This window comes from Babylonia areolata, chromosome 11 (assembly GCF_041734735.1).
Source record: "Babylonia areolata isolate BAREFJ2019XMU chromosome 11, ASM4173473v1, whole genome shotgun sequence".
NCBI lineage: Eukaryota > Metazoa > Mollusca > Gastropoda > Neogastropoda > Buccinidae > Babylonia > Babylonia areolata.
The window spans coordinates 120,404-147,871 of record NC_134886.1 but is presented as its reverse complement, the minus strand read 5'-3'; the positions used below and the strand labels follow the sequence as shown (position 1 = coordinate 147,871).

Sequence of the window (27,468 nt, the reverse complement as noted above, 5' to 3'; positions counted from 1 at the left end):
TGGTCAGGCATCTGCTTGGCAGATGTGGTGTAGCGTATATGGATTTGTCCGAATGCAGTGACACCTCCTTGAGCTACTGAAACTGTTCTGACACAGAGACACATAGGGCTGGGTGTTTGTTCTGACACAGAGACACATAGGGCTGGGTGTTTGTTCTGACACAGAGAGACACATAGTGCTGGGTGTTTGTTCTGACACAGAGAGACACATAGGGCTGGGTGTTTGTTCTGACACAGAGAGACACAGTGCTGGGTGTTTGTTCTGACACAGAGAGACACATAGGGCTGGGTGTTTGTTCTGACATAGAGACACATAGGGCTGGGTGTTTGTTCTGACATAGAGACACATAGGGCTGGGTGTTTGTTCTGACACAGAGAAACACATAAGTCTGGGTGTTCTGAAACGTAGCGACAATGGGCTGGTTGTTTCTTCTTGTGTGTGTGCGTGCGTGCGTGCGTGCGTGCGTGCGTGTGTGTGTGTGTGTGTGTGTGTGTGGTGGGCATGTTGACTTACATGTAAATCAGAGAGAAAGAGACAGACAGACAGTACACAGGGATAGAAACAGAGAGGTAAATGACCCAAGATCTTTAAGGGAAGCAACTCTGCATGTGAACAGGTCGGAGAGTCAAAACAGAGTTACGTACCTTCAGCTCCAGCAGTCCACCAACACTGACGGTGAACACTCGGCTGTTGGTCTCCAGTCCGCTGATGTAGTTGAGAGACCTGAGAGAACAGTGAACAATGCTAATGCTTCATCATAGAACTAATGTAGCTATGAGAACAGTGAACAATGCTAATGCTTCATCATAGAACTAATGTAGCTATGAGAACAGTGTACAATACGTCATCATAGAACTGATGTAGCTATGAGAACAGTGAACAATGCTTCATCATGGAACTGATGTAGCTATTAGAACAGTGAACGATGCTACATCGCAGAACTGATGTAGCTGAAGGACCCGAGAGAACAGCAAGGAAAACTTCATCATAGAACTGATGTAGCTATGAGAACATATAACTTTAATAACCATATTCGTGTACCTCTGTCCTGCTTTCCCTCCCACCGCTCAACTCACATTTCTCTAGGTCTGTTCAACGCCCAGTCAGTTGGTCCTCAGTCGCCTCAAACGCTCAGCGATCAACGAACATCTGCTTTCAATCAGCCTCGACATCCTGTGTATCACAGAAACTTGGCTTCGCAGTACTGGGGATGAAGCTAAGTGTCGAGATCTCGCTCCCCCTGGCTACACTACCACCTCCTTCCCTCGTGTTACAACAACTTGCGGGGGAGGAATCGCCTTCGTTGTATCAGACACACTGCTCCCACACACAACGTACACAACTGCCTTCCCCTTCAACCATGCCTCCTTTGAACTGGCCCAGCTTTCACTGTCGCTGCCACATTCCCACCTCAATGTGTTCTGCCTCTACCGTCCGCCACCAAACAAGAAAAATAAACTTTCTGATACGATGTTCATAGAACAGTTTCCGGACTTCTTAGAAACGCTAACAGTTTACCAGGCTCCCTACTTATTGTCGGTGACTTTAATTTTCATTTTGATTCACCCACACAGTTTTATACCTCTAAATTACTTGAAATTGTCAGTTTGTTCGATCTTAACCAGTCTGTAACCGAGCCTACACACAATCGTGGTCACATCGTCGATTGGGTGTTGCACAGAAATGAGGACTGCCTCCTGAAGTCTACCACCGTCGATCACACCCTGTCCTCCGACCATCACAGTGTGACGTGTCATCTGAACCTCACCAAACCTCCCACGCCCCGTGTGTATAGGGAGGTGCGCACACTGACCTCAACTGACTTAGACTTATTTAAAGCTGACCTGCTGACTAATATCCCTTTTGAGCCGACTGCTGACCAGCTATCCACTGTCCTGCGCGCTGTACTCGACAGGCACGCCCCGTCGACTCGGTGCCTGATCTCCAATCGTCCCCCGTCGCCTTGGTACAACACCGTGGGACCAGAGCTGTTGGAGGCCAAGCGGGAGAGAAGGAGAGCTGAGAGGCACTGGCGCGCCACTTGTTTGACCATCAGTATGGACATTTTTCAGACAGCCAGGAATAGTGTAACAAACATTGTTGACAGGGCAAAGGCAAAGTTCTACTCTTCTAAAATCCTTGCATGCACCACAGCCAAACAGCTTTTCAACGCTACGAACAATCTACTAGGTAAAATGAAAAACTCTCCTCTCCCTACAACATTTTCGGTGCCGGAACTCCCTCAAAAGTTTTCTGACTTCTTCACCGGCCGGCAAAGTATCATGCATTCGTGAGAAGCTTGACTCTGTTGTGTCTCCTTCTTCACCCGTTCAAGAACGCGTGTACAGTGGTCCTGTTTTACATTGTTTCCAACCGGTTACTGAAGATTTTGTGAAGAAAGTGTGTCTGAGCGCTTGTCCGAAATCCTGTGAGCTTGACCCTGTCCCGTCTTCTTTGTTGGTTGAATGTATTGATGTTCTACTGCCACATATTACTCATGTCATCAATTCTTCCTTACTGTCTGGTTGTTTCCCTGAAAGCTTCAAATCTGCTGTTGTACGTCCACTCATTAAGAAACCATCTTTGGATCATAACTGTTTGAAAAATTATCGACCTGTCTCTAATCTGTCATTTTTATCAAAACTGCTAGAAAAGATCATATTGTCTCAGCTCTTAGCTCATCTGGAACAAAATGGTTTACTTAATTCCCACCAGTCAGCTTATAGACGTGGTCATAGTTGCGAAACAGCCTTTCTTAGAATAGTGAATGATGTGCTTTCGGGATTTGATGAGAATAAGATATCTGTTATCGCTCTCTTAGATCTGTCAGCAGCTTTTGACACTATCAACCACTCTATCCTCTTGAATAGACTTAAAACTTCCTTTGGTATTCGTGACACTGCACTAGCATGGATCACGTCTTACCTGTCAGATCGTACACAGAAAGTGTGTGTAAATGGTAGATACTCTAGAGTATCTGCCTTGAAATATGGTGTCCCACAGGGGTCCGTCCTAGGTTCTGTTCTTTTCGTGCTGTATGCGGCTCCTGTGTCGGATGTCATCAGTCATCATGCGATGTCGCATGAGAGCTTTGTTGATGACACACAACTTTATCAGTCGGCTTCCATAGCTGAATTTGATGCACTGGTGACTCAAACACAGGAGTGCATTGCTGACCTAAAGGACTGGATGACTCTCAACAAGCTGCAATTAAATGATGATAAGACTGAATTGATGATAACGTGTCCAAAGAAGTTTCGTCAACATCCTTCCTTTCCTGACTCTGTTCTGATCAATAGCACACCTGTTTCACTTTCTCCCTCTGTTCGCAGTCTTGGTGTAATCCTAGACCAGTCTCTTTCCTTCCAACAGCACATTTCGAATATCTGTAAAGTTGCCTATTTGGAACTGCGTAGAATCAGCTTTATCCGCCACTATCTCTCAACCGATGCAACCAAGACACTTGTATGCTGTCTGGTTCTCTCAAGATAAGATTACTGCAACTCTCTTTTGGCCGGCCTTCCGAAATATCTGTTAGACAGACTCCAACGAATTCAGAATAACGCTGCCAGACTCATTTGCAGAGCTTCTAAATTTGACCATGTTTCTCCTCTCCTTCAGTCTCTCCACTGGTTGCCTGTTTCTGATCGAATAGACTATAAGCTATCCACTCTGACCTTTTCTGCAGTCAACGGATCTGGCCCCAAGTATCTTTCTGAACTGATCCATATCTATACCCCGTCTCGCCAGCTCCGTTCTTCCTCTGATACTCGACTTCTCAGGATACCTCACGTCAGAAGTAAGACCTATGGACACAGATCGTTTTCTTTTCAATCGCCAAAGACGTGGAACAAGCTCCCTGATAACCTCCGTCATTCGGATTCCCTCGTATCTTTTAAATCTCGTCTCAAAACTCACCTTTTCCCTCAGCATTAAGTTCAATCGTGGCAGGTCCACTTCCTTTGCGTTAGCTGTGCTTGACTATGTGTGTATACATATGTATGTGTACATAACTACATGCATGTATATGAATGTGCATTGTGTGTGCGTGTGCGTGTGTTTATGTAAGTTTGTGCCTGCCTATGTTTGCGTATGTGTTAGGGTAGCTGTTAGATACACATGTATGTTAAAATGTATGTATGCAGCGTGTGTGTGTGTGTGTGTGTGTGTGTGTGTGTGTGTGTGTGTGTGTGTGTGTGCGTGCGTGTGTGTATGTGTGTGTGTGTGTGTGTGTGTGTGTGTGTGTAGTCACATTTTGGTGTGTGTATGTAACATAGATATGATGTTTTATGTTAACAAAAGCGTTTTTGTAAAGCACCTAGAGCAGATCTCTGGATAGTGTGCTATAAAAGTATCCATTATTATTATTATTAACATGGAACAATACTTCATCATAGAACTGATGTAGCTATGGGAACAGTGTACAATGCTTCATCATAGAACTGATGTAGCTATGGGAACAGTGTACAATGCTTCATCATAGAACTGATGTAGCTATGGGAACAGTGTACAATGCTTCATCATAGAACTGATGTAGTTCGTCTGGTTCCACAAGGGCTTCAAAGGTTGAACTATTGAGAATAACTACACAACAATTCATGATGATGATGATGATGATAATTGGTTGATTGATTGAATCTTTAATGGGTAAAAACTTTGGCACAGTAAAAGCCTTTTTACAATTCTGCCCATTTAACACATTAAAAAAAAAGAAGAAGATAAAATGAAAAAAAGACAAAATAATAACGACGGATGAGAACATTAACTGGAACAGTCCATGGACAATGACACAGCAATGGAAAGACCAACTGTTATATTATCACGTATGTATGTACGCACGCACGCGCGCTCGCTCACACACACACACACACACACACTAAAACAAGCAAACATAGATATACGTACACATTCACACCCACATACTCAAACACACATGTGCGTGCGTGTGTGCATGTGTGCGCGCGCGCGTGTGTGTGTTTGTGTTTGTGTGCGTGTGCGTGAGTGTGTAAGAGTACACATGTGTAAGGAGAGCTGTGTGTGTGTGTGTGTGTGTGTGTGTGTGTGTGTGTGTGTGTGTGTGTGTGTGTGTGTGTGTGTGTGTGTGTGTGTGTGTGTGTGTGTGTGTGTGTGCGCGCGCGCGCGCGCCCGCGCATGTCCTTTCTGTCTACCGCTGAAATGGAGTGGCTGAGCTACTCGTAGAAGGCTTCTTTGATGTCATCAGGGTTGGTCATCGTCGGGGCATAGCAGCTGATGACTGTGGAGAAGCGATCCTTGGACAGCTTCAGACGCAGGTTCATCAGCCTATCGTTTTTCCTACGTGGAAGGCTGTCAAGCTGTCGTGCAAGTTTGGTTCGTATGGCAAAGCCCACGCCTGAGGTTCTTGGGGTGCCATCTGGCTTCCCAATGCAGTAGAAGGTGTAGCCCCCTCCAACTTCCTCCAGCTGGGTTTCACCGGCAAACCTGGTTTCACTCAGGGCTGCTATGTCCACCCGGTAGCGATCAAACATTCTAGCAATGAGCGCTGTGTGCCTTTCTGGTATGTTGTCTCTGTCTAAAAGGGTGCGAACGTTCTAGGCACCCAGAGTCAGGGCATGACTCCTGGTTCTTTTCTTCTGTTGTTTTCGACCGCTAGTGTTGGATGTCCAAGTAGGTGCAGTTTCCTACTAGGTACTAGGCGAGGCAGGCTTTGTTTAGGGATCCTTTTATCTCCCCTTCCCCATGTGGGGAGAGCAGTGCTGTCCCTAAAAAGGGGTGCTCTGACACTGTGGGAGGATACGAGCGCCGCATCTGCCCCACTCTACGGCGGACGACCATCACCCCACAGCCGCCTGCGTGCAGAGTCGTGACTAGGAACTGCCAGCAGCATCCTCTGCCTGTCCCCATTACCACTTCTCCATCGCCGCAGGGCTTGGGAAAGCTGGGTGTTGAAGGGCTAGCTCGTCATACTGACATTAGCCTGGTTGCCTGACCGGCACAGGTGACTTTTATTTATTTATTTTTTATTATTTTTTTTTTTTTAGGAGGAGTTGTGCAACCCCTTTCCCACTCTCTCGCCTACCGATGCTCACAGTCCCACAGGTGCAGATACTGCCACGTGTAGGACGGCCTCGGCTTTGGCGCTCTGCCTCCTAGGAGGACTTCCAGCCAAGGATAAGAGCTCCCCCTGCCCTTTGGTCATTCTCTTCCGCCTTCACAGCCGTTGGGAAAGGCTTCCTCCTCCGCCTGGTCCGTCGTTGGGAGACTTCACATGCGGCAGGTAGTACTGGGTTACATGGTACCAGTAGCAAGGGTTATGCCCCTGACCTCACCTGACCTGAACCTGACATGACCTCTCTCTCTCTCTCTCTCTCTCTATATATATATATATATATATATATGAACAGAGATCAGATGTCAAAAATCGAAATGAAAAGCAAGAGAAGCAAGGCCTTCAATAATTTCTCTCTCTCTCTCTTTCCCTCTCTCTCTCTCTCTCTCTCTCTATATATATATATATATATGTGTGTGTGTGTGTGTGTGTGTGTGTGTGTGTGTGTGTGTGTGTCAAAAATCGAAATGAAAAGCAAGAGAAGCAAGGCCTTCAATAATTTATATATATATTGATTTTTAACATCTGATCTCTGTTCAGGAGGCGCCGTGGCAGAGTGGGTCAAGCCTTGGACTTTGATCCAATGTTCACCAGTGATCAGGGTTCAAGGCCGCCGTTACGGAATGGTGCTGTGTCCTGGGAAAGGTACTGTACTCCAATTTATCCTCACTGCACCCAGGTGTGGGTGGTGTTGTGTCCTGGGAAAGGTACTGTACTCTGATCTGTCCTCACTGCACCCAGGTGTGAGTGGTGCTGTGTCCTGGGAAAGGTACTGTACTCCAATTTATCCTCACTGCACCCAGGTGTGAGTGGTGTTGTGTCCTGGGAAAGGTACTGTACTCCAATCTGTCCTCACTGCACCCAGGTGATAATGGTGTTGTGTCCTGGGAAAGGTACTGTACTCTGATCTGTCCTCACTGCACCCAGGTGTGAGTGGTGCTGTGTCCTGGGAAAGGTACTGTACTCCATTCTGTCCTCACTGCACCCAGGTGTGGGTGGTGTTGTGTCCTGGGAAAGGTACTGTACTCCAATCTGTCCTCACTGCATCCAGGTGTGAGTGGTGCTGTGTCCTGGGAAAGGTACTGTACTCCAATCTGTCCTCACTGCATCCAGGTGTGAGTGGGTACCCACTTCGGTCGGGAACGGTCAAATCGGTGGAAGGGCAGGTTTGGGCCCCGCCTTCCCATGCCGAGTCCATGAAATAGTAGAGAATTGACTGTCCCGACGGCCATAAAAATATTACGTGGCTTTTAGTCTTTTTCTTTTCCATGTTTGTGAACGAAGGATACAGAGGGTTAAACATCTTATTTCAACGGATCCATTATGCTTAAAAAACAACAACAACACACACACACAAAAACAACAAAAAACAACAACAACAGAACAATGAAGAAAACAAAAATAACCAAACATAACAAAACATGAGGTGAATTAACAATAACAGCAACAATACAAGAAGAAGAGTAAACCGCAAGATGTACTCACATATTTTTCTCACACAGGGAATCTATGCAGATCTGCACCTTGACGTAGTCACGCTTGCGCAATCGTTTGTGCGGACTTCCGCGCGCTCCCTTGTGACGTAACTTGATATGCAAATGAGCCGTGAACTGGTAGAGGCCGTCCCGAGGCGCCAGGAATCGTCCGTCACGTGACTTGAACAGGTGACCCCTCTGGAAGGCACCCCCGCCAAAAGGCTGAATGGGGACAAAAAATCAAAAACGTCAAAGTACACACAGGTGCGAAATAATGTTTGCAGCAGTACTGCTTTTCTCGTTGTTTTTCATTTTGCCTCGTCATCTGTATGTTTCATTGGCATTACTCCCACACCGCTCATTCCGAGTTCCCCACACATAGCCATACCCAGGGTCATCTGTCTACACTCCCAGCATAGGAAGTGCACAGGGAACCAACACTGTTAGGTCGCCAGGAGGCCACACACCAGAGGGGACACTGCACTCTGCTGCCAAAGAGTCTGCCAAGACCTTGACAGACTCACCAAATGCAAGGAAGAGGGGTGGGGGTGGGTGGGTGGGGTATGTGTGTGTGTGTGTGTGTGGGGGGGGGGGGGGGTATCGAAACTGAGGTCACCATGACAGCAGGCCATGAAAGGCCAAAGAAGATGGGACAATTTTTCCAATATATAAAATTTTAATGATGAAGGTGGAGGATGATGATGACGATGTTATGGAGGTCCACTTTAGGTTTGGGACTACGTAAGAAGACTACTCTACGCTTCCTTTCAAAATGATATCCCGGAGTTAACCAGTGTCTAGAGATACAGACACTTGCAGTGTTGGTCAGGTAATTTGAGCAACACACCCAAAGACGCATCCGTGAAGTGGATGATATTCGACTGTGTGGTCCCAGTCTTCCCACTTAAAGCCTGAACTGGACTATAAATGGCGGGCGATTTGAATCAAGCCAGTTTCTCACCAGAGTCTGACACTGTGACGTCGGTGAAGGTTTATTCAAAATAAAAGCCTAATAAAGCTACGGTTTGGCTTCATTTATGGCAGAGAGCGACATTTGCCTAGCAGCTTCCAATCTAGACCTGAATTGACTTTGGAAAGTACAAAATGTGTCAGCTACACGTAATACAAAATTTGAATGCAGAGAAAAGGGGCGGAGCTAGAGCCGTTTGTGTTTGCGCTAGACGTGTCTGTCAGATAAAAATAGCACCAGCACGTGGTACTGTCCGGTGAGAATTGGAAAGCATGCAGACAGCCCCTCGACGTTGGCAACCATAAACGACCACATTGTGTGGCAGGAGTACACGGATATCTTTCTCGGCTAACAGTGAGTCGGTCTTTGTTTTGCTTTCACCTCCCACATGTTTACATTTCTACCGGACACGTGCTCGCGCTTTTTATAGATGAACTCCGCCCCTTTCCCTTTTATGGATAGGCTAAAGTCTTAACTCCCGAGAGCAAGGTTTCGGTTGCGCATGCGCACTAGAAAAAGGGAAAGGGGCGGAGTTCATCTATAAAAAGCGCGAGCACGTGTCCGGTAGAAATGTAAACATGTGGGAGGTGAAAGCAAAACAAAGACCGACTCACTGTTAGCCGAGAAAGATATCCGTGTACTCCTGCCACACAATGTGGTCGTTTACGGTTGCCAACGTCGAGGGGCTGTCTGCATGCTTTCCAATTCTCACCGGACAGTACCACGTGCTGGTGCTATTTTTATCTGACAGACACGTCTAGCGCAAACACAAACGGCTCTAGCTCCGCCCCTTTTCTCTGCATTCAAATTTTGTATTACGTGTAGCTGACACATTTTGTACTTTCCAAAGTCAATTCAGGTCTAGATTGGAAGCTGCTAGGCAAATGTCGCTCTCTGCCATAAATGAAGCCAAACCGTAGCTTTATTAGGCTTTTATTTTGAATAAACCTTCACCGACGTCACAGTGTCAGACTCTGGTGAGAAACTGGCTTGATTCAAATCGCCCGCCATTTATAGTCCGGTTCAGGCTTTAAGCCCATTGCACACTCAACTCTGGGTAGGAGCTGGCCGCAGGTCGAAAAAACCTACCTGAGAATCGCGTCCTCCCAGCTGTCAGTCCGCGATGCAAACTACTTCGGCTGGTTCTTCTGGTTGATTAGTTGATACTATCAGCCGCCATATTTCTTTGTTTGCTTCTCGTCGTGTTGACCATGTGCTACCGAAAGCTTCTGCCACCAATTAGATCTCATTTCGTTGCCCAGTTGAAGGGAGTTAGGATGAAAATTAGACTAAGTTTTCCAATCCATCTCTACAGATGCTGCGGTTGCTGTTACTACTACTACTACTACTACGCTGCTGCTGCTACTGTTGCTGCTTCCATCTGCTGCTGCTATTGCTATTACTGCTACAACGAGATACTTACCTGGTAAAAATTTTTGAGTTCCACAAAGGAACTGGGAGCAACGTTGAAATTTCTGCTCAGGCGCATGTGGAATGCTGCAGACACACGTGGGATGAGCAGCATTTGATCCACTTCCGGCGGAAGTGAGTAACTGCCATTCAGCAATGAAGTACAAGCCTCGCACTGAAAAAGGAACAAAAAGGATAGAAGGAAAAGAATTGATAACACTTTTTATCTGTGGAAACATTGGAGTTGAAAATTGCAGTTCCTCAAGAAAGAACACAGTCACTTGTGTCACTGGGAACAGACTGAAAGATGCTGCTGCTCACGTGACATTTGTTGTCCGCTCCAAGACATTCCACTTCGTCAGCTGAGTGATCAGAGCCTGTGTCGTTATCTGTTTACCAGCTACCTGTCACGGCCTGGGAAAATTGTCGTCTGCTAACGATAGAGCCATCAATGAGCCAGGTCAGACAAAGTTACCCCTGCCCCCAACCCTTTTGTTCATGTACTGTGGGCCTGTCAACATGTGTTTTAAAGCAAGGGTTAGACAACTCTTGTTCATGTACTGTGGGCCTGTCAACATGTGTTTTAAAGCCAGGGTTAGACAACTCTTATTCTTGTGTACTGTGAGCCTGTCAAAATGTGTTTTAAAGCCAGGGTCAGGCAACTCTTGAGTAAAGGTGAAGGCCACTGACGGCGAGATCAGGATTCGGTCCAAACCGTTGTTGCGAGCTTCTATTTATATTGACTGTTGCGGTGAAGGGGTGTCAACGTGGGGCAATGCCAGGGGTTAGCGCTGATCAATGTTCACAAGTCGGCTATCTCCCCTGTTCAGTTGCTACACGTAATCGGTCTTTTTGAAGCCATGTCCTTACTGTTTCAGTGTTGGAAGCCATGTCCTTACTGTTTCAGTGTTGGAAGCCATGTCCTTTCTGTTTCAGTGTTTGTCCTTACTGTTTCAGTGTTGGAAGCCATGTCCTTACTGTTTCAGTGTTTTTTCCTTACTGTTTCAGTGTTGGAAGCCATGTCCTTTCTGTTTCAGTGTTTGTCCTTACTGTTTCAGTGTTGGAAGCCATGTCCTTACTGTTTCAGTGTTTTTTCCTTACTGTTTCAGTGTTGGAAGCCATGTCCTTTCTGTTTCAGTGTTTGTCCTTACTGTTTCAGTGTTGGAAGCCATGTCCTTACTGTTTCAGTGTTGGCTTGAACGGAGTAGTGAAAGCAAATCTAAATTCCAACCGCGTCAAAGTGAGGAGATAAGAAGAAGAATTAATGGATTGACGAAAACAGAGAATCAGTAGTGTTAAACTGATATGCTGGTGGTTTTACTGTCAGTTTACTGAGTTATGGATCAAAAGGGGGCAGTGTTGAATGCCAGTGAGGATTAGGCCAGTGTGTGTGCACCAGTAATCCTGTTTGATGGTTCTGCTGTCTCTGAGTGAAGGTCGGTGTGTGTGCACCTAATCCTGTTGGCTGGTTCTGCTGTCTCTCAGTGAAGGTCAGTGTGTGTGCACCTAATCCTGTTGGCTGGTTCTGCTGTCTCTCAGTGAAGGTCGGTGTGTGTGCACCTAATCCTGTTGGATGGTTCTGCGGTCTCTCAGTGAAGGCCAGTGTGTGTGCACCTAATCCTGTTGGACGGTTCTGCTGTCTCTGAGTGAAGGTCGGTGTGTGTGCACCTAATCCTGTTGGATGGTTCTGCTGTCTCTGAGTGAAGGTCGGTGTGTGTGCACCTAACTGATCAGTGGGGTCTAGCCGCTAGGGTCAGTCAGCAGGGAGGGGGGGGGGGGGGGGGGGCTAGCTGCTAGTCAGCTGCGGGGGCTAGCCGCTAGGGTCAGTCAGCAGGGGGGGGGTGGGGGGGGCTAGCTGCTAGTCAGCTGCGGGAGCTAGCCGCTAGGGTCAGTCAGCAGTGAGGGCTAGCCGCTAGGGTCAGTCAGCAGGGGGGTGGGGGGTGGGGGGCTAGCTGCTAGGGTCAGTCAGCAGTGAGGGCTAGCCACTATGGTCAGTCAGCAGTGGGGGCTAGCTGCTAGGGTCAGCCTTGTTTATGGTTGGATTGCAAAAGCCCCTTTTAAACAACTGCTCCTAACCATTTGTTAAATCAAGTCTCTGTATTGTTCACTGTAATATCATATTTGTTGTGCTTACACTGACACACACTTTAATCAGAAGTATGCTTGATTTCAGTTTAATCGTTCGTCAGTCTAAAGATTTCAACTGACGATAAGCTTACGTCATTTTGTCCTCGCCACACTACCACTCCACAACTAGTGTCACTGTATGCCATTGGGTGAGGTGAAATCTGTGCTTCTGACAAACTGTATTTAATTAAATACCTCTTCTGTTGGATCAGTAAACTGCAAGTACTATATACAGTCAGAACCGTCGCAATTCCATCTTCAACCTCTTGACTGCGCTGTTGACGTACGGCGTACGTCATGAAATGTCGCTCACCAATGTTGTATTGACGTGCGCCGTACGTCATGTTACAACGTTCTATGTTTCGAGTCCCGCATTACAGAAAATACAGTCTGCTAACCATTAAATTAGCTCCCCTGAGAGCTCTTTATCTCCTGAGTTCCATAAGCTAAATTTATTCATTGTATTGTCATATTTATGGCGAAAGTTTTGCAAGTTTGTACGAAGCTCAAGTTGTGTTTGCAAAGCTATGGCTGAACGCATACAAACTCCAACACTTGCACTGAAAGAATTCTTTCGCGATGCAAACAGTAGAGATGAAGATTGTGGACTGAATGAGACAGAACTTCGTGAAGCTGATGCCGAAGACGCTGATTTTGACAGTGGAGGGTGGAGGGAGGTGGAGTTATTGACGAAACTGAAGACAGACAAGCTCAGCTGATTCAAGATGCAGGTGGGTGTTTACGAGGTTTGTCAATTTATTATTTGCTTTCCGTTTGTTGTAACAATGAATATGACTGTATTGTGTGTGTTTTGAATGTGTTAGCTGTGGTAAGTGGCTTCGTCAGTCACTGATCAGTGTGTGTGAGTGAGAGTCAGTCAGTCATGTGGGTACTGTGTCTGACCATCGCAGCCCAAGGGGGCGTGGCTTGCTGGCTGGCTGATTGTTGATGACAGCGTGTGTCGCTCGCCTGCAGCTTTCTGTGTGTGCGTTCCCGAGTGTATATTACTTTTTTGGTTTGTTGTTGTTGTTGTTATTGTTGTTTGTGTGTGTGAGTGAGAGAGAGAGGGGGAGGGGGGGGGGGGGAAGAGATGATGTTTATAAAACTGAAATCAGAGAATGATATACAGAATTGTATGCCTAAATTACTTTGTAAATGCAACACTTGTAGAAGTGTGTGTGTGTGTGTGTGTGTGTGTTGTCATTTTGTTTTGTATGAGAAAGAGAGAATGAAGGGAGTGTGGCATACCATGAACCAGTTGCAGTGTGTGTGTGTTTTGGGGGTTTGGGGTGGGGGGAATGGGGTAGGTGTGTGTGTGTGTTTGTATTTCAGCTTCTGAAAACAGAAATAAAATGGTATCATTTCATGATCTTTTTATATGTTAAAAAAAACCCCAACAAACTTAGTCTTTTATGCAATGTGTTTCAGGTATGCAGCATGGTGATGATCATGATGTTCATCCTGGACCATCTGGAGTTGACAACTTGCCACAAACCTACAGCTGAAGACCAGCAGCAGCAAGACCAAAGGGCAGTAAACAAGCCTCCAGCAATTCTGGATTACAACAAAAAACATGGGTGCCATGGACCATCATGACCAACAGCTGCAGCCCTGCGATGCCACAAGGAAAACCCTGAAGTGGTACAGATAGCTGTGTGTGCATTTTCTACAAATTGCCATGCTGAATGCACACATCCTCTACAAAAAAGCAGGCAACAGCAGTACACTCCTGGACTTCAGAATGATGTAATTAGTGCCATGATTTTTTGTGACCAAGACACTGCTAAAGATGACCACGCTGTTTGTCTTGTGTGGACGACACTTCATCCCACCTACCCCACAGAAGGCCTGGCCACAAAGGAGGTGCAGAGTCTGCTGGAAGAAATGACAAAGAAAGGATGTGGGGTTCTACTGCCCAGACTGCCCCAGCAAACCAGCACTATGTCTTGAAGACTGTTTCTGCAAGTACCACACACAGCGTTTTTGCTGGCGATAGATCCTGGGTGAGTACACCCTTTTCATTCTTTGTGTGGACTGTGTTGGAGTTTTATGTACCTGGACACTGTTGCTCAGCCTTGATAGTGTGTGTGGTTGATCACAACAGTCACAAGAAAGACAGGTTGACAACCTGGTTGATATTGTAGCACCTACATGATGGAATGACAGTCCCAATTTTTTTATTTATGCATTTTATGGAATTTTTCTGTCAGATTGACTCATTATTTGAACATGTGAGTATAAAAAAACAAAATCTTGGTTCATTTTCCTTTCATTTGATTATACTTTTATGCACTTATCTTCAGTACTTTTTGAAATACAAGCAAATTAAAATCATTGGCGTGTTTTTCTTGTTTTTCTGAAAATTTTCTCAGCATAGGCCATAGCAAAACGTACTAGCAGTGAAGGGGTTAAATCTATTCCATTTGTGTTTGCCTACGTTAAACTGATTTAACACAGTTTGTAATTTTCCGCAATGAGCTCATTAAACTGATGAGTTCAGGTGACTTAAATTAAGATTCTAAATTCATCTTAAATAATCAACACTCCATTTTATACTCATTAGAAAGTAGGTGTGGAGCTGTTTCTTTTGCGACCTATCAGATGTATATCAGTTCAGGAATCATTTAGAAATCTATTATTGAACACCTTGTAACAAACACAATGCTAATCAAATTTAGGCAGATTTGAGCCGATTTGCTTCACGGACCACGCTAGCCGAGTGTCATTGCAGTTCACTTAACTTGCATAAATAGACAGAGTGGGTGATCACTGGTCACTTTTCCACCTGGCCAGTCACTGGCGAGAACCTGCTCTCTCTCTCTTTCTTGCTGTGTCGCAAGCAGTGTGTGTTGTGTGTGTTCCCGCAACGGCTAGCACCATCGCCATATCGCTTGCACTGTTTTCTCTTTATCTTCTCATCTTCTCTTATCTCTTCTTCTTTACTTAATATTGTAATAAAACAATAGAAAACCTTTTTGTGACTGGCCTGCTATATGCCCCTGGCCTGCACGTGGATGGATTTTTTCTATTCTTTAATTCAGTAAATCATCAGTAATTCTTTTTTACTGTCCCATTCTATATGATAATACACCACTCGGTTCATAACATGGCTACAACACTATTAAGTGGACATCAGTGTGTGGCTGTGAACTTTGATAACACTATTAAGGTGGACTTGTGTGTGCAGCTGTGAACTTTGATAACACTATTAAGGTGGACTTGTGAGTGCAGCTGTGAACTATGATAACACTGTAAAGTGGACATCAGTGTGTGGCTGTGAACTTTGATAACACTGTTAAGTGGACATCAGTGTGTGGCTGTGAACTTTGATAACACTGTTAAGTGGACATCAGTGTGTGGCTGTGAACTTTGATAACACTGTTAAGTGGACATCAGTGTGTGGCTGTGAACTTTGATAACACTGTTAAGTGGACTTGTGTGTGTGGCTGTGAACTTTGATAACACTGTTAAGTGGACATCAGTGTGTGGCTGTGAACTTTGGTAACATTGTTAAGTAGACCTCAATGTGTGACTGTGAACTTTGATAACATTGTTAAGTAGACCTCAATGTGTGGCTGTGAACTTTGATAACACTGTTAAGTGGACTTGTGTGTGTGGCTGTGAACTTTGATAACACTGTTAAGTGGACTTGTGTGTGTGGCTGTGAACTTTGATAACATTGTTAAGGTGGACTTATGTGTGTGGCTGTGAACTTTGATAACACTGTTAAGTGGACATCAGTGTGTGACTGTGAACTTTGATAACACTGTTAAGTAGACTTGTGTGTGTGGCTGTGAACTTTGATAACACTGTTAAGTGGACCTCAATGTGTGGCTGTGAACTTTGATAACACTGTTAAGTGGACTTGTGTGTGTGGCTGTGAACTTTGATAACACTGTTAAGTGGACCTCACTGTGTGACTGTGAACTTTGATAACACTATTAAGGTGGACTTGTGTGTGTGGCTGTGAACTTTGATAACACTGTTAAGTGGACTTGTGTGTGTGGCTGTGAACTTTGATAACATTGTTAAGTGGACCTCAATGTGTGACTGTGAACTTTGATAACATTGTTAAGTGGACCTCAATGTGTGACTGTGAACTTTGATAACACTGTTAAGTGGACTTGTGTGTGTGGCTGTGAACTTTGATAACACTGTTAAGTGGACCTCACTGTGTGACTGTGAACTTTGATAACACTATTAAGGTGGACTTGTGTGTGTGGCTGTGAACTTTGATAACACTGTTAAGTGGACTTGTGTGTGTGGCTGTGAACTTTGATAACACTGTTAAGTGGACCTCAATGTGTGACTGTGAACTTTGATAACACTATTAAGGTGGACTTGTGTGTGTGGCTGTGAACTTTGATAACACTGTTAAGTGGACTTGTGTGTGTGGCTGTGAACTTTGATAACATTGTTAAGTGGACCTCAATGTGTGACTGTGAACTTTGATAACACTGTTAAGTGGACCTCAATGTGTGACTGTGAACTTTGATGACACTGTTAAGTGGACATCAGTGTGTGACTGTGAACTTTGATGACACTGTTAAGTAGACCTCAATGTGTGACTGTGAACTTTGATAACACTGTTAAGTGGACTTGTGTGTGTGACTGTGAACTTTGATAACACTGTTAAGTGGACATCAGTGTGTGGCTGTGAACTTTGATAACACTGTTAAGTGGACTTGTGTGTGTGGCTGTGAACTTTGATAACACTGTTAAGTGGACTTGTGTGTGTGGCTGTGAACTTTGATAACATTGTTAAGTGGACCTCAATGTGTGACTGTGAACTTTGATAACATTGTTAAGTGGACCTCAATGTGTGACTGTGAACTTTGATAACACTGTTAAGTGGACCTCAATGTGTGACTGTGAACTTTGATGACACTGTTAAGTGGACATCAGTGTGTGACTGTGAACTTTGATGACACTGTTAAGTAGACCTCAATGTGTGACTGTGAACTTTGATAACACTGTTAAGTGGACTTGTGTGTGTGACTGTGAACTTTGATAACACTGTTAAGTGGACATCAGTGTGTGGCTGTGAACTTTGATAACACTGTTAAGTGGACTTGTGTGTGTAGCTGTGAACTTTGATAACACTGTTAAGTGGACCTCAATGTGTGACTGTGAACTTTGATAACACTGTTAAGTGGACTTGTGTGTGTGACTGTGAACTTTGATAACACTGTTAAGTGGACATCAGTGTGTGGACTGTGAACTTTGATAACACTGTTAAGTGGACATCTGTGTGTGGCTGTGAACTTTGATAACACTGTTAAGTGGACTTGTGTGTGTGGCTGTGAACTTTGATAACACTGTTAAGTGGACTTGTGTGTGTAGCTGTGAACTTTGATAATACTGTTAAGTGGACATCAGTGTGTGGCTGTGAACTTTGATGACACTGTTAAGTAGACTTGTGTGTGTGGCTGTGAACTTTGATAACACTGTTAAGTGGACTTGTGTGTGTGGCTGTGAACTTTGATAACACTGTTAAGGTGGACTTGTGTGTGTGACTGTCAACTTTGATGACACTGTTAAGTAGACCTCAATGTGTGACTGTGAAATTTGATGACACTGTTAAGTAGACCTCAGTGTGTGGCTGTGAACTTTGATAACACTGTTAAGGTGGACTTGTGTGTGTAGCTGTGAACTTTGATAACATTGTTAAGTAGACCTCAGTGTGTGGCTGTGAACTTTGATAACACTATTAAGTGGACTTGTGTGTGTAGCTGTGAACTTTGATAACACTGTTAAGTGGACTTGTGTGTGTGACTGTGAACTTTGATAACACTGTTAAGTGGACTTGTGTGTGTGACTGTGAACTTTGATAACATTGTTAAGTAGACCTCAGTGTGTGACTGTGAACTTTGATAACACTGTTAAGTGGACATCAGTGTGTGGCTGTGAACTTTGATGACACTATCAAGTAGACCTCAGTGTGTGATGTGAACTTTGATGACACTATCAAGTAGACCTCAGTGTGTGATGTGAACTTTGATAACACTGTTAAGTAGACATCAAAGTGTGATTGTGAACTTTGATAATACTATCAAGTAGACCTCTGTGTGTGACTGTGAACTTTGATAACACTGTTAAGTAGACATCAGAGTGTGATGGTGAACTTTGATAATACTATCAAGTAGACCTCTGTGTGTGACTGTGAACTTTGATAACACTGTTAAGTAGACATCAGAGTGTGATGGTGAACTTTGATAACACTGTTAAGTAGACCTCAGTGTGTGACTGTGATCTTTGATAACACTATCAAGTAGATGTCAGTGTGTGACTGTGAATTTGATAACACTGTTAAGTAGACATCAGTGTGTGACGGTGAACTTTGATAACACTATCAAGTAGACGTCAGTGTGTGACTGTGAATTTGATAACACTGTTAAGTAGACGTCAGTGTGTGACTGTGAATTTGATAACACTGTTAAGTAGACATCAGTGTGTGACTGTGAATTTGATAACACTGTTAAATGAATTTGAGTGTGTGACTGTGAACTTTGATAACACTTTTAACTGGACTTGAGTGTGTGACTGTAAACTTTGATAACACTGTAAAGTGGACTTGTGTGTGTGGCTGTGAACTTTGATAACACTGTTAAGTGGATCTCAGTGTGTGGCTGTGAACTTTGATAACACTGTTAAGTGGATCTCAGTGTGTGGCTGTGAACTTTGATAACACTGTTAAGTGGATCTCAGTGTGTGGCTGTGAACTTTGATAACACTGTTAAGTGGATCTCAGTGTGTGGCTGTGAACTTTGATAACACTGTTAAGTGGATCTCAGTGTGTGGCTGTGAACTTTGATAACACTGTTAAGTGGATCTCAGTGTGTGGCTGTGAACTTTGATAACACTGTTAAGTGGATCTCAGTGTGTGGCTGTGAACTTTGATAACACTGTTAAGTGGATCTCAGTGTGTGGCTGTGAACTTTGATAACACTGTTAAGTGGATCTCAGTGTGTGGCTGTGAACTTTGATAACACTGTTAAGTGGATCTCAGTGTGTGGCTGTGAACTTTGATAACACTGTTAAGTGGATCTCAGTGTGTGATTGTTAAATTTGAAAACACTGGGATGGTGTTGACTGTGCTGAACTGAACTCTACTTTAATTTTTTTCGGTGGTTGTGAGTGTGGGTGGTGTGAGTGAAGAACATATTTTTTATTTATTTTTTTATTTATTTATTTTATTTTATTTTTTTGTATGTATTGTGTGTGGTTTGATTTTGTGGTGTATTCATATAATTATAATTATTTCCTCGTTACCATTCCTATATTTGAGAGAATCAGTGTGTTTAGCATGCAGAAAATAATGCTTGTCGTTGGGTGTCAAGGGTTTGCCATATTGTGACAACTGCTTTTTCAATATTTTTTCAGGAAAAAACAATAACGTTGAGTTGGATTTTGCTTTTGCCGAGGCATAAACACAGTCAAAGGCTGTGTCATATTTTACAGAAAAGTAATTTCACCGTTTCTTACCGTGTTACTCCCGAACCCCCACCCCCATACCTCCCTCCTAAAAAAAAACAACACAACAAAAATCGCTGCTGAAGAAATGTTCAGATCTACAGCCAAACACGAGATTGTGTGTGTGTGTGTGTGTGTGTGTGTGTGTTGATATCTGTGTATAGTGTGTATGTAAGTGCGTATATGTGTGTCTTTGTATGCGCGCGCGTTGTGTGTGTACGTATTTATGTGTATTATGTACGTGAGTTTGTGTGTGTGTGCGCGTGACCGCGACTTTCTTTGCCCTTTCCCGCTCTTTCTGTTCTGCCCACCACTGTTAACTGAATGCATAGCCTGCCAATAGGAATGACCAAAAGTATCATTAAACCATGGCGTGGTGATTGCAAGCCGTAGCTAATACCGACATTCACAACCCTCCCACACCTTTCGCCATTTCCGTATTTACTGTCTAAAGGTCTCCACTGTCAACGCAATGCATACTAAATGTAAACGGTCCAATCTACCATCGCCTGAGGTCTCCCTCGGTCAAGGCTGAGGATGGATGATGCATCCTGCCCGTCGTTATGGCTATCGGCTTGGCTAGAGCAGCGAGCTTGTGACTGCAGACTGCACCAATGGTTAGAACACTGCAAGCAACAGCCCCAAAGGAACATGCTTGCTGGCTATAGTTCCCTAAACATGTGAGCCGGCGTTGATGAGTTCGGCTTTTTCCCAGCGAGGGATCGACGATGAATGTCGCGTCACATCACACGACCAGAAATCAAAGGCTGAGGAAAATGACCTTGATAATGACCTTGATAATGTCCACTTGGTCCGATAAAAACGTGGGCGTGAGTATAGTGTGTTGTGTTGTGTTGTTCTGTATTGTATTGCACTGTATTGTTTGTCGCCAAAAAATTTTTTGGTGTCATATACTGTACCATGTCAAACTGATGCAAACTAGGCCTATGGTTTGCTCTGTTTGGCCAAATTTCGCGCGGCTAACAGTGAAAAGACGCCCCTCTTAGTCTGGCCCGCTCTTAGCCAATCAAACGCCTCTAACAGCTATAAGCGCTGAATCATTCCTTTGGCCAAGGCTCTCCACGCCATCTTGTCAGGTTTTCGCTCTGTCTCGTCTAACGCTTTTTTTGGCTATTAAGCGTTTTCATTTGGCCTTATTTTGTTATATGCGGCTTGCATGTGTATTGTGCTTACATTCTGTGTACTCGTTTCGACTCGGTCCCCTCGATTTCTTCGTATTTTTCTACCTCTGAGTCGATCCTGTCTTTCCTTTCTCTGTTGGGAATCGTATTGTTCGCTGGGTGCTTACGCGCGGTACCATGCCTCGTTTGCCATCCTACGAAGGCAGAGATCATGATGCTGGCAGAGATACTCGCCAAGAGACTCTCCCAGGCCCGGAGCTCATGATTTCTCCCGAAAGGATCGCGTCGTCACAGTCCTCCGACACCTTCTCTTCTTTTTGTCCCGTCTGAACGTGTGAATATATGACGATCAGATTGGATGTCTCCACATGACTGTGCCAAAGTGTGAATATATGACGATCAGATTGGATGTCTCCACATGACTGTACCAAAGTGTGAATATATGACGATCAGATTGGATATCTTCACATGACTGTGCCAAAGTGTGAATATATGACGATCAGATTGGATATCTCCACATGACTGTGCCAAAGTGTGAATATATGATGATCAGATTGGATATCTCCACATGACTGTGCCAAAGTGTGAATATATGATGATCAGATTGGATGTCTCCACATGACTGTGCCAAAGTGAATATATGACGATCAGATTGGATATCTCCACATGACTGTGCCAAAGTGAATATATGACGATCAGATTGGATGTCTCCACATGACTGTGCCAAAGTGAATATATGACGATCAGATTGGATGTCTTCACATGACTGTGCCAAAGTGAATATATGACGATCAGATTGGATATCTTCACATGACTGTGCCAAAGTGTGAATATATGACGATCAGATTGGATGTCTCCACATGACTGTGCCAAAGTGTGAATATATGACGATCAGATTGGATATCTTCACATGACTGTGCCAAAGTGTGAATATATGACGATCAGATTGGATATTTTCACATGACTGTGCCAAAGTGTGAATATATGGGTTTTATTATGTTTTTTTTTCTTTTTTTTTATCCTCTTCCGATTTTAAAACGTGTAGTTTAATGTGTTTTACAGAAACGTGGCGAAACAGTTTTATTGCTGATGAACAAGTGTCTTTAGATGGTTTTACTTTATTCAGGGGGGACAGGACTGAGGATGCGGGGAAGAGGGGGGGGGGGGGGAGTTGGGGGGTATTTTTATCAACAAACAATGGTGTCACCCAAACAATATCACTGTCACACACAAACAGTGGTGTCACCCAAACAATATCACTGTCACACACAAACAATGGTGTCACCCAAACAATATCACTGTCACACACAAACAATGCTGTCACCCAAACAATATCACTGTCACACACAAACAGTGGTGTCACCCAAACAATATCACTGTCACCCAAACAATATCACTGTCACACACAAACAATGGTGTCACCCAAACAATATCACTGTCACACACAAACAATGCTGTCACCCAAACAATATCACTGTCACACACAAACAATGCTGTCACCCAAACAGTATCACTGTCACACACAAACAATGATGTCACCCAAACAATATCACTGTCACACACAAACAGTGGTGTCACCCAAACAATATCACTGTCACACACAAACAGTGGTGTCACCCAAACAATATCACTGTCACACACAAGCAATGCTGTCACCCAAACAATATCACTGTCACACACAAGCAATGCTCACCTGTGGTAGAGTTCAGGACCCTTGGAATCAGGCCATACTACTTGCCACGGGAATTTTTTCACGCGCATCTGACAGTTGTGTACATTCACCTCAAAGCCAGTGCGAGTGAAGCAGAGAACGCAATCGCCAGCCACATACACGATCTTGAGGCAAAGGCACCTGACTCTTTGAAACTTTTGTCCTTGGATTTTAATCACTGCTCTCTTTAAAAGACGCTTCCAAATTTTTATGAGCATTGTTACTGTCCCAACCCGCGAGAACAGGACAATTGATTTGTTTTATTCTAACGTACCGGATTCCTATTCTTCTGTGCAGCTGCCACCCCTTGGACGTTCTGACCACAGCCTAACCTATCTGTTGCCACTTACAGACCTTTAGTTAACGTCAGCCGTCTGTGAAAGTGTCAGTGCGTGACTGGTCAGCTGACTCCATTGACACCTTAAGAGGCTGTTTTGAGTGCACAGACTGGAATGTGTTTGTTGAGGCCACGGACAGTGTGTGTGAATTAGCAGATACAGTTACAGAATACATTAAGTTTTGTGAAGATTGTGTTGTTCCAGCTAGAGATGTTAAAATGTTTGCCAATAACAAACCCTGGATTTTGAAACAGATCAAAGGTACTCTTAATGCTAAGAAAAGTGTTTTTAAGGGAGGGATAAAAGAAGAGAATAGGGAAGCACAAAGACAGGTTAAGAAAGACTTGCAAGAGGGCAGAGAAAACTATAAGCGGAAGATAGAAAACAAATTACTCAGCAGCAGCATGAAAGGGTGTAGGAAGGGATGAAACTAATGAGTCGATACAAAGGTACAAGGGAGGGGGGGGGGGGGAAGAAACGGTTTTATCATCATCGGAAGAAGCAAACAAACTGAATAACTTTATGTTCGCTTTGATTGTCACGATTTTAGCACAGAAAGACAAGATTTAAGTGATATTTTAAATGTTAAGAAGGACGAATGCATTGTTGTCTCTGAAGAAGAAGTGTTTTCACAATTAAAAAGAGTGAAACCAAACAAAGCACCTGGTCCTGATATGATCCGAACAAATACACTGAAATACAATGCAGCTCAACTCTACCAGATTTTAACTATCACTTTTAATCAGTCTCTTAGTCAAAATGGCAATATACCATCTATCTGGAAAACTTCCTGCAAGAAAACACATGCTTTATGTATGAATGATCTCCGTCCAGTAGCATTGACATCTGCTGTGATGAAAGTCTTTGAGAGAGTGATACTTGTCTACTTGCAGGAGTCTGTCAAACCATTTTAGATCCCTTGCAATTTGCATACAGGAGGAACAGATGTACGGATGATGCAATACTTTTTGTCTTGAACAAAATCTATGAACACTTAGACAAATCAAATACCTGTGTCCGCTTGATGTTCTTTGATTTTTCTAGTGCTTTTGATACTATTCAACCTCACCTCTTAGCACATGGGACTTGCTTTTCCGACGATTTTTGGGTTTTAGACTATCATACCAAAAGGCCTCAGTTTGTAAAATGAAATGATTTTATGTCTACTGTTTCTTTCACAAACACAGATGCACCACAAGGCACAGTGCTCTCATCTTTTCTTTTTACCTTGTATACGGCTGAATGCAGATGTCTGACCAATTCGTGTCCACTCGTTAAGTTTGCAGATGATTCCGCACTGACAGGACTTATTACTGATGACGATGACGCTGACTACCGAAGAGAAATTGACAGGTTTGTGAACTGGTGTGAAGAAAATTACCTTGAACTGAATGCTGGCAAAACGAAAGAGCTTGTAAACGACTTCAGAAAAAAGAAATCAAGTTTAAGTAAAATCATCACAAAAAATGAAGTGGTCGAACAACTCATACGAATATCTTGGTGTGATAATCGACAGTAAGCTGTCTTGGAATGAAAACTCAACTGCACTCATTAAAAAGAGCAGCAGTCGCATGTACTGTCTTAGAAAAATGAAATCTTTTAATGTATGCAAGCAGATGCTCCCAATGTTTTACACATCTGTTGTCTGCAGCGTTTTAACATATGGAGCCGTGTGCTGGGGGGCGTGGGAAACTTGACCAAACATGACAAAGACTGGTTGGAAAAAGTCATTAGGAAAGCGGGTGGGGTGGTGGGTATAAGACAAAGACACCTTTAGCGACATGTACAATAGAAAACTGACTGACAGACTAATAACAAGTTTGACAGACGAAAGACACCCACTACATGATGACATTAATAGCAGAAGGTCAGACATAAGTGGTAGGTTCAGAGCTCCACGCGCAAGAACATCTCGCTACATTAATTCATTCATTCGTACAGCCATTCGCGCCCACAATCAAAACATCCAATACACTAACTCATGAGTGAACCCTCCCACCCCTCAAGCCTTCTCGCCACAGCAACACCTGAACTTCACCAGCAGACGAGTGCATGGGAGCAGACATGCGTGCATGTGGGACTGAGCGGGTGAGCACGGGCAAGCGTTTATGTGTGTGTGTGATCGGAAGTGATTTTTAAATATTTTCTTATTTTACTTGGATTTCATGTATGTTAATGTTAATGTACTAATTTCATTGGCGTGACATATGTTATGTGCGTGCATATGTGCCTACATCCATGTGTATGTGAGAGAGAGAGAGAGAGAGAGAGAGAGAGAGAGAGTGCATTTTACTTACATATACGATATATTCCCTGGATGTTTTTATAAATGTATTGTTGTACAATACCTTATTGTATAAACGTGTGTGCATGTGTGTGTGTGTGGGAGCGGGGGGGGGGGGGGGGGTGCGTGTGCGTGTGTGCGCGCATGCCACTTTTAGTAATATATACCTTTTTTTGGTTGGATGTTTTCATTTGTAAATATTGTTGTGCAATAACCTATTGTCTTAACATGAGTATGTGTGTGTGGGGAGGAGGGGGGGAGGGTTAGTCTATCGTCAGCTATTGGGAATTCTTATTTGACTAGTTTTAATCTCTTCTTTTGTTGCGCATGATGATTTTATGCTAGTGTTTACAACGAGCCTGTGATTGCACAACTTAATTTCCATGTGGATTAATAAAGTGTTTTTGATTTTAATTTGATTCTGATTGAATATATGACGATCAGATTGGATATTTCCACGTGACTGCCAACCCTAGGGTCAACGCTACTTCTGTGAAGCAGACTTCTCTCCACTGCACAGTCCCCGTCTTTACTTTTGAGGCCTTAGTTTGCTCAGCTCTCTGTAGGAGCCGGCCACGGACCACACTACAGAACAAACAAACAAACCAGTAGTTCGGCCACGGACCACACTACAGAACAAACAAACAAACCAGTAGTTCGGCCACGGACCACACTACAGAACAAACAAACAAACCAGTAGTTCGGCCACGGACCACACTACAGAACAAACAAACAAACCAGTAGTTCGGCCACGGACCACACTACAGAACAAACAAACAAACCAGTAGTTCGGCCACGGACCACACTACAGAACAAACCATACCAACAAATAGTTCGGCAACGACACATTATAGAACAAACCATACCAACAAATAATTTGGTCACGGTACATTATAGAACAAACTAAACCAACAAATAGTTCGGCTATGGACCACAATATAGAACAAATCAAACCAACAGTTCGGCCATGGTACATTATAGAACAAACCAAACCAACAAGTAATTCGGTCACGGTACATTATAGAACAAACTAAACCAACAAATAGTTCGGCTATGGACCACAATATAGAACAAATCAAACCAACAAACAGTTCGGCCATGGTACATTATAGAACAAACCAAACCAACAAATAATTCGGTCACGGTACATTATAGAACAAACCAAACCAACCAATAGTTCGGCCACGGAACATTAAAGAACAAACCAAACCAACTAATAGTTCGGCGACGGTACATAATAGAACAAACCAAACCAACCAATAGTTCGGTCACGGTACGTTATAGAACAAATAAACCAACAGATAGTTCGGTCACGGTACATAATAGAACAAACCAAACCAACCAATAGTTCGGCCACGGTACATTATAGAACAAACCAACCAACCAATAGTTCGGTCACGGTACGTTATAGAACAAACCAACAGATAGTTCGGTCACGGTACATTATAGAACAAACAAACCAACTAATAGTTCGGTCACGGTACATAATAGAACAAACCAAACCAACCAGTAGTTCGGCCACGGTACATTATAGAACAAACCAAACCAACCAATAGTTCGGTCATGGTACATTATAGAATAAACAAACCAACAGATAGTTTGGTCACGGTACATTACAGAACAAACCAACCAACCAATAGTTCGGCCACGGTACATTATAGAACAAACAAACCAAGAAATAGTTCGGCCACGGTACACTACAGAACAAACAAACCAACAAATAGTTTGGCCACGGTACATTATAGAACAAACAAGCCAACAAACAGTTCGGCAACTGTACAATATAGAACAAATCAACCAATAAATAGTTCGACCATAGACCTCACTACACGATAACAAAACAACAAATAGTTTGGTCATGGTACACTATAGAACAAACAAACCAGCAAATAGTTCGACGACAGTACACAATAGAAGAAACCATACCAACAAATAGTTCGGCCACGGTACATTATAGAACAAACAAACCAGTAAATAGTTCGGCCACGGTACATTATAGAACAAACAAACCAGTAAATAGTTCGGCCACGGTACATTATAGAACAAACAAACCAGTAAATAGTTCGGCCACGGAATATTATTGAAGAAACAAACCAGTAATGATTCGGCCACGGTACATTATAGAACAAACAAACCAGTAAATAGTTCGGCCACGGTACATTATAGAACAAACAAACCAGTAAATAGTTCGGCCACGGTACATTATAGAACAAACAAACCAGTAAATAGTTCGGCCACGGAATATTATTGAAGAAACAAACCAGTAATGATTCGGCCACGGTACATTATAGAACAAACAAACCAGTAAATAGTTCGGCCACGGTACATTATAGAACAAACAAACCAGTAAATAGTTCGGCCACGGTACACTATTGAAGAAACAAACCAGTAAATAGTTCGGCCACGGTACACTATTGAAGAAACAAACCAGTACATACCGTTCGGCCACG

The 27,468-nt window shown here is 43.6% G+C and overlaps 1 protein-coding gene across 1 annotated transcript in view; it reads right to left on the bottom strand.

Annotated features, from left to right (window-relative positions):
* The window catches only part of LOC143287263 (adipolin-like), a 96,917-nt gene that overhangs the window by 5,152 nt on the left and 64,297 nt on the right, over positions 1 to 27,468 (bottom strand). Inside the window, exons 6-8 of the mRNA XM_076595210.1 lie at positions 9,957 to 10,118; positions 7,574 to 7,785; positions 645 to 723 (exon numbers count right to left, since the gene is read on the bottom strand). Of these exons, the coding sequence (XP_076451325.1) occupies positions 645 to 723; positions 7,574 to 7,785; positions 9,957 to 10,118 (453 nt within the window). The remainder of the gene's footprint in view (positions 1 to 644; positions 724 to 7,573; positions 7,786 to 9,956; positions 10,119 to 27,468) is intronic.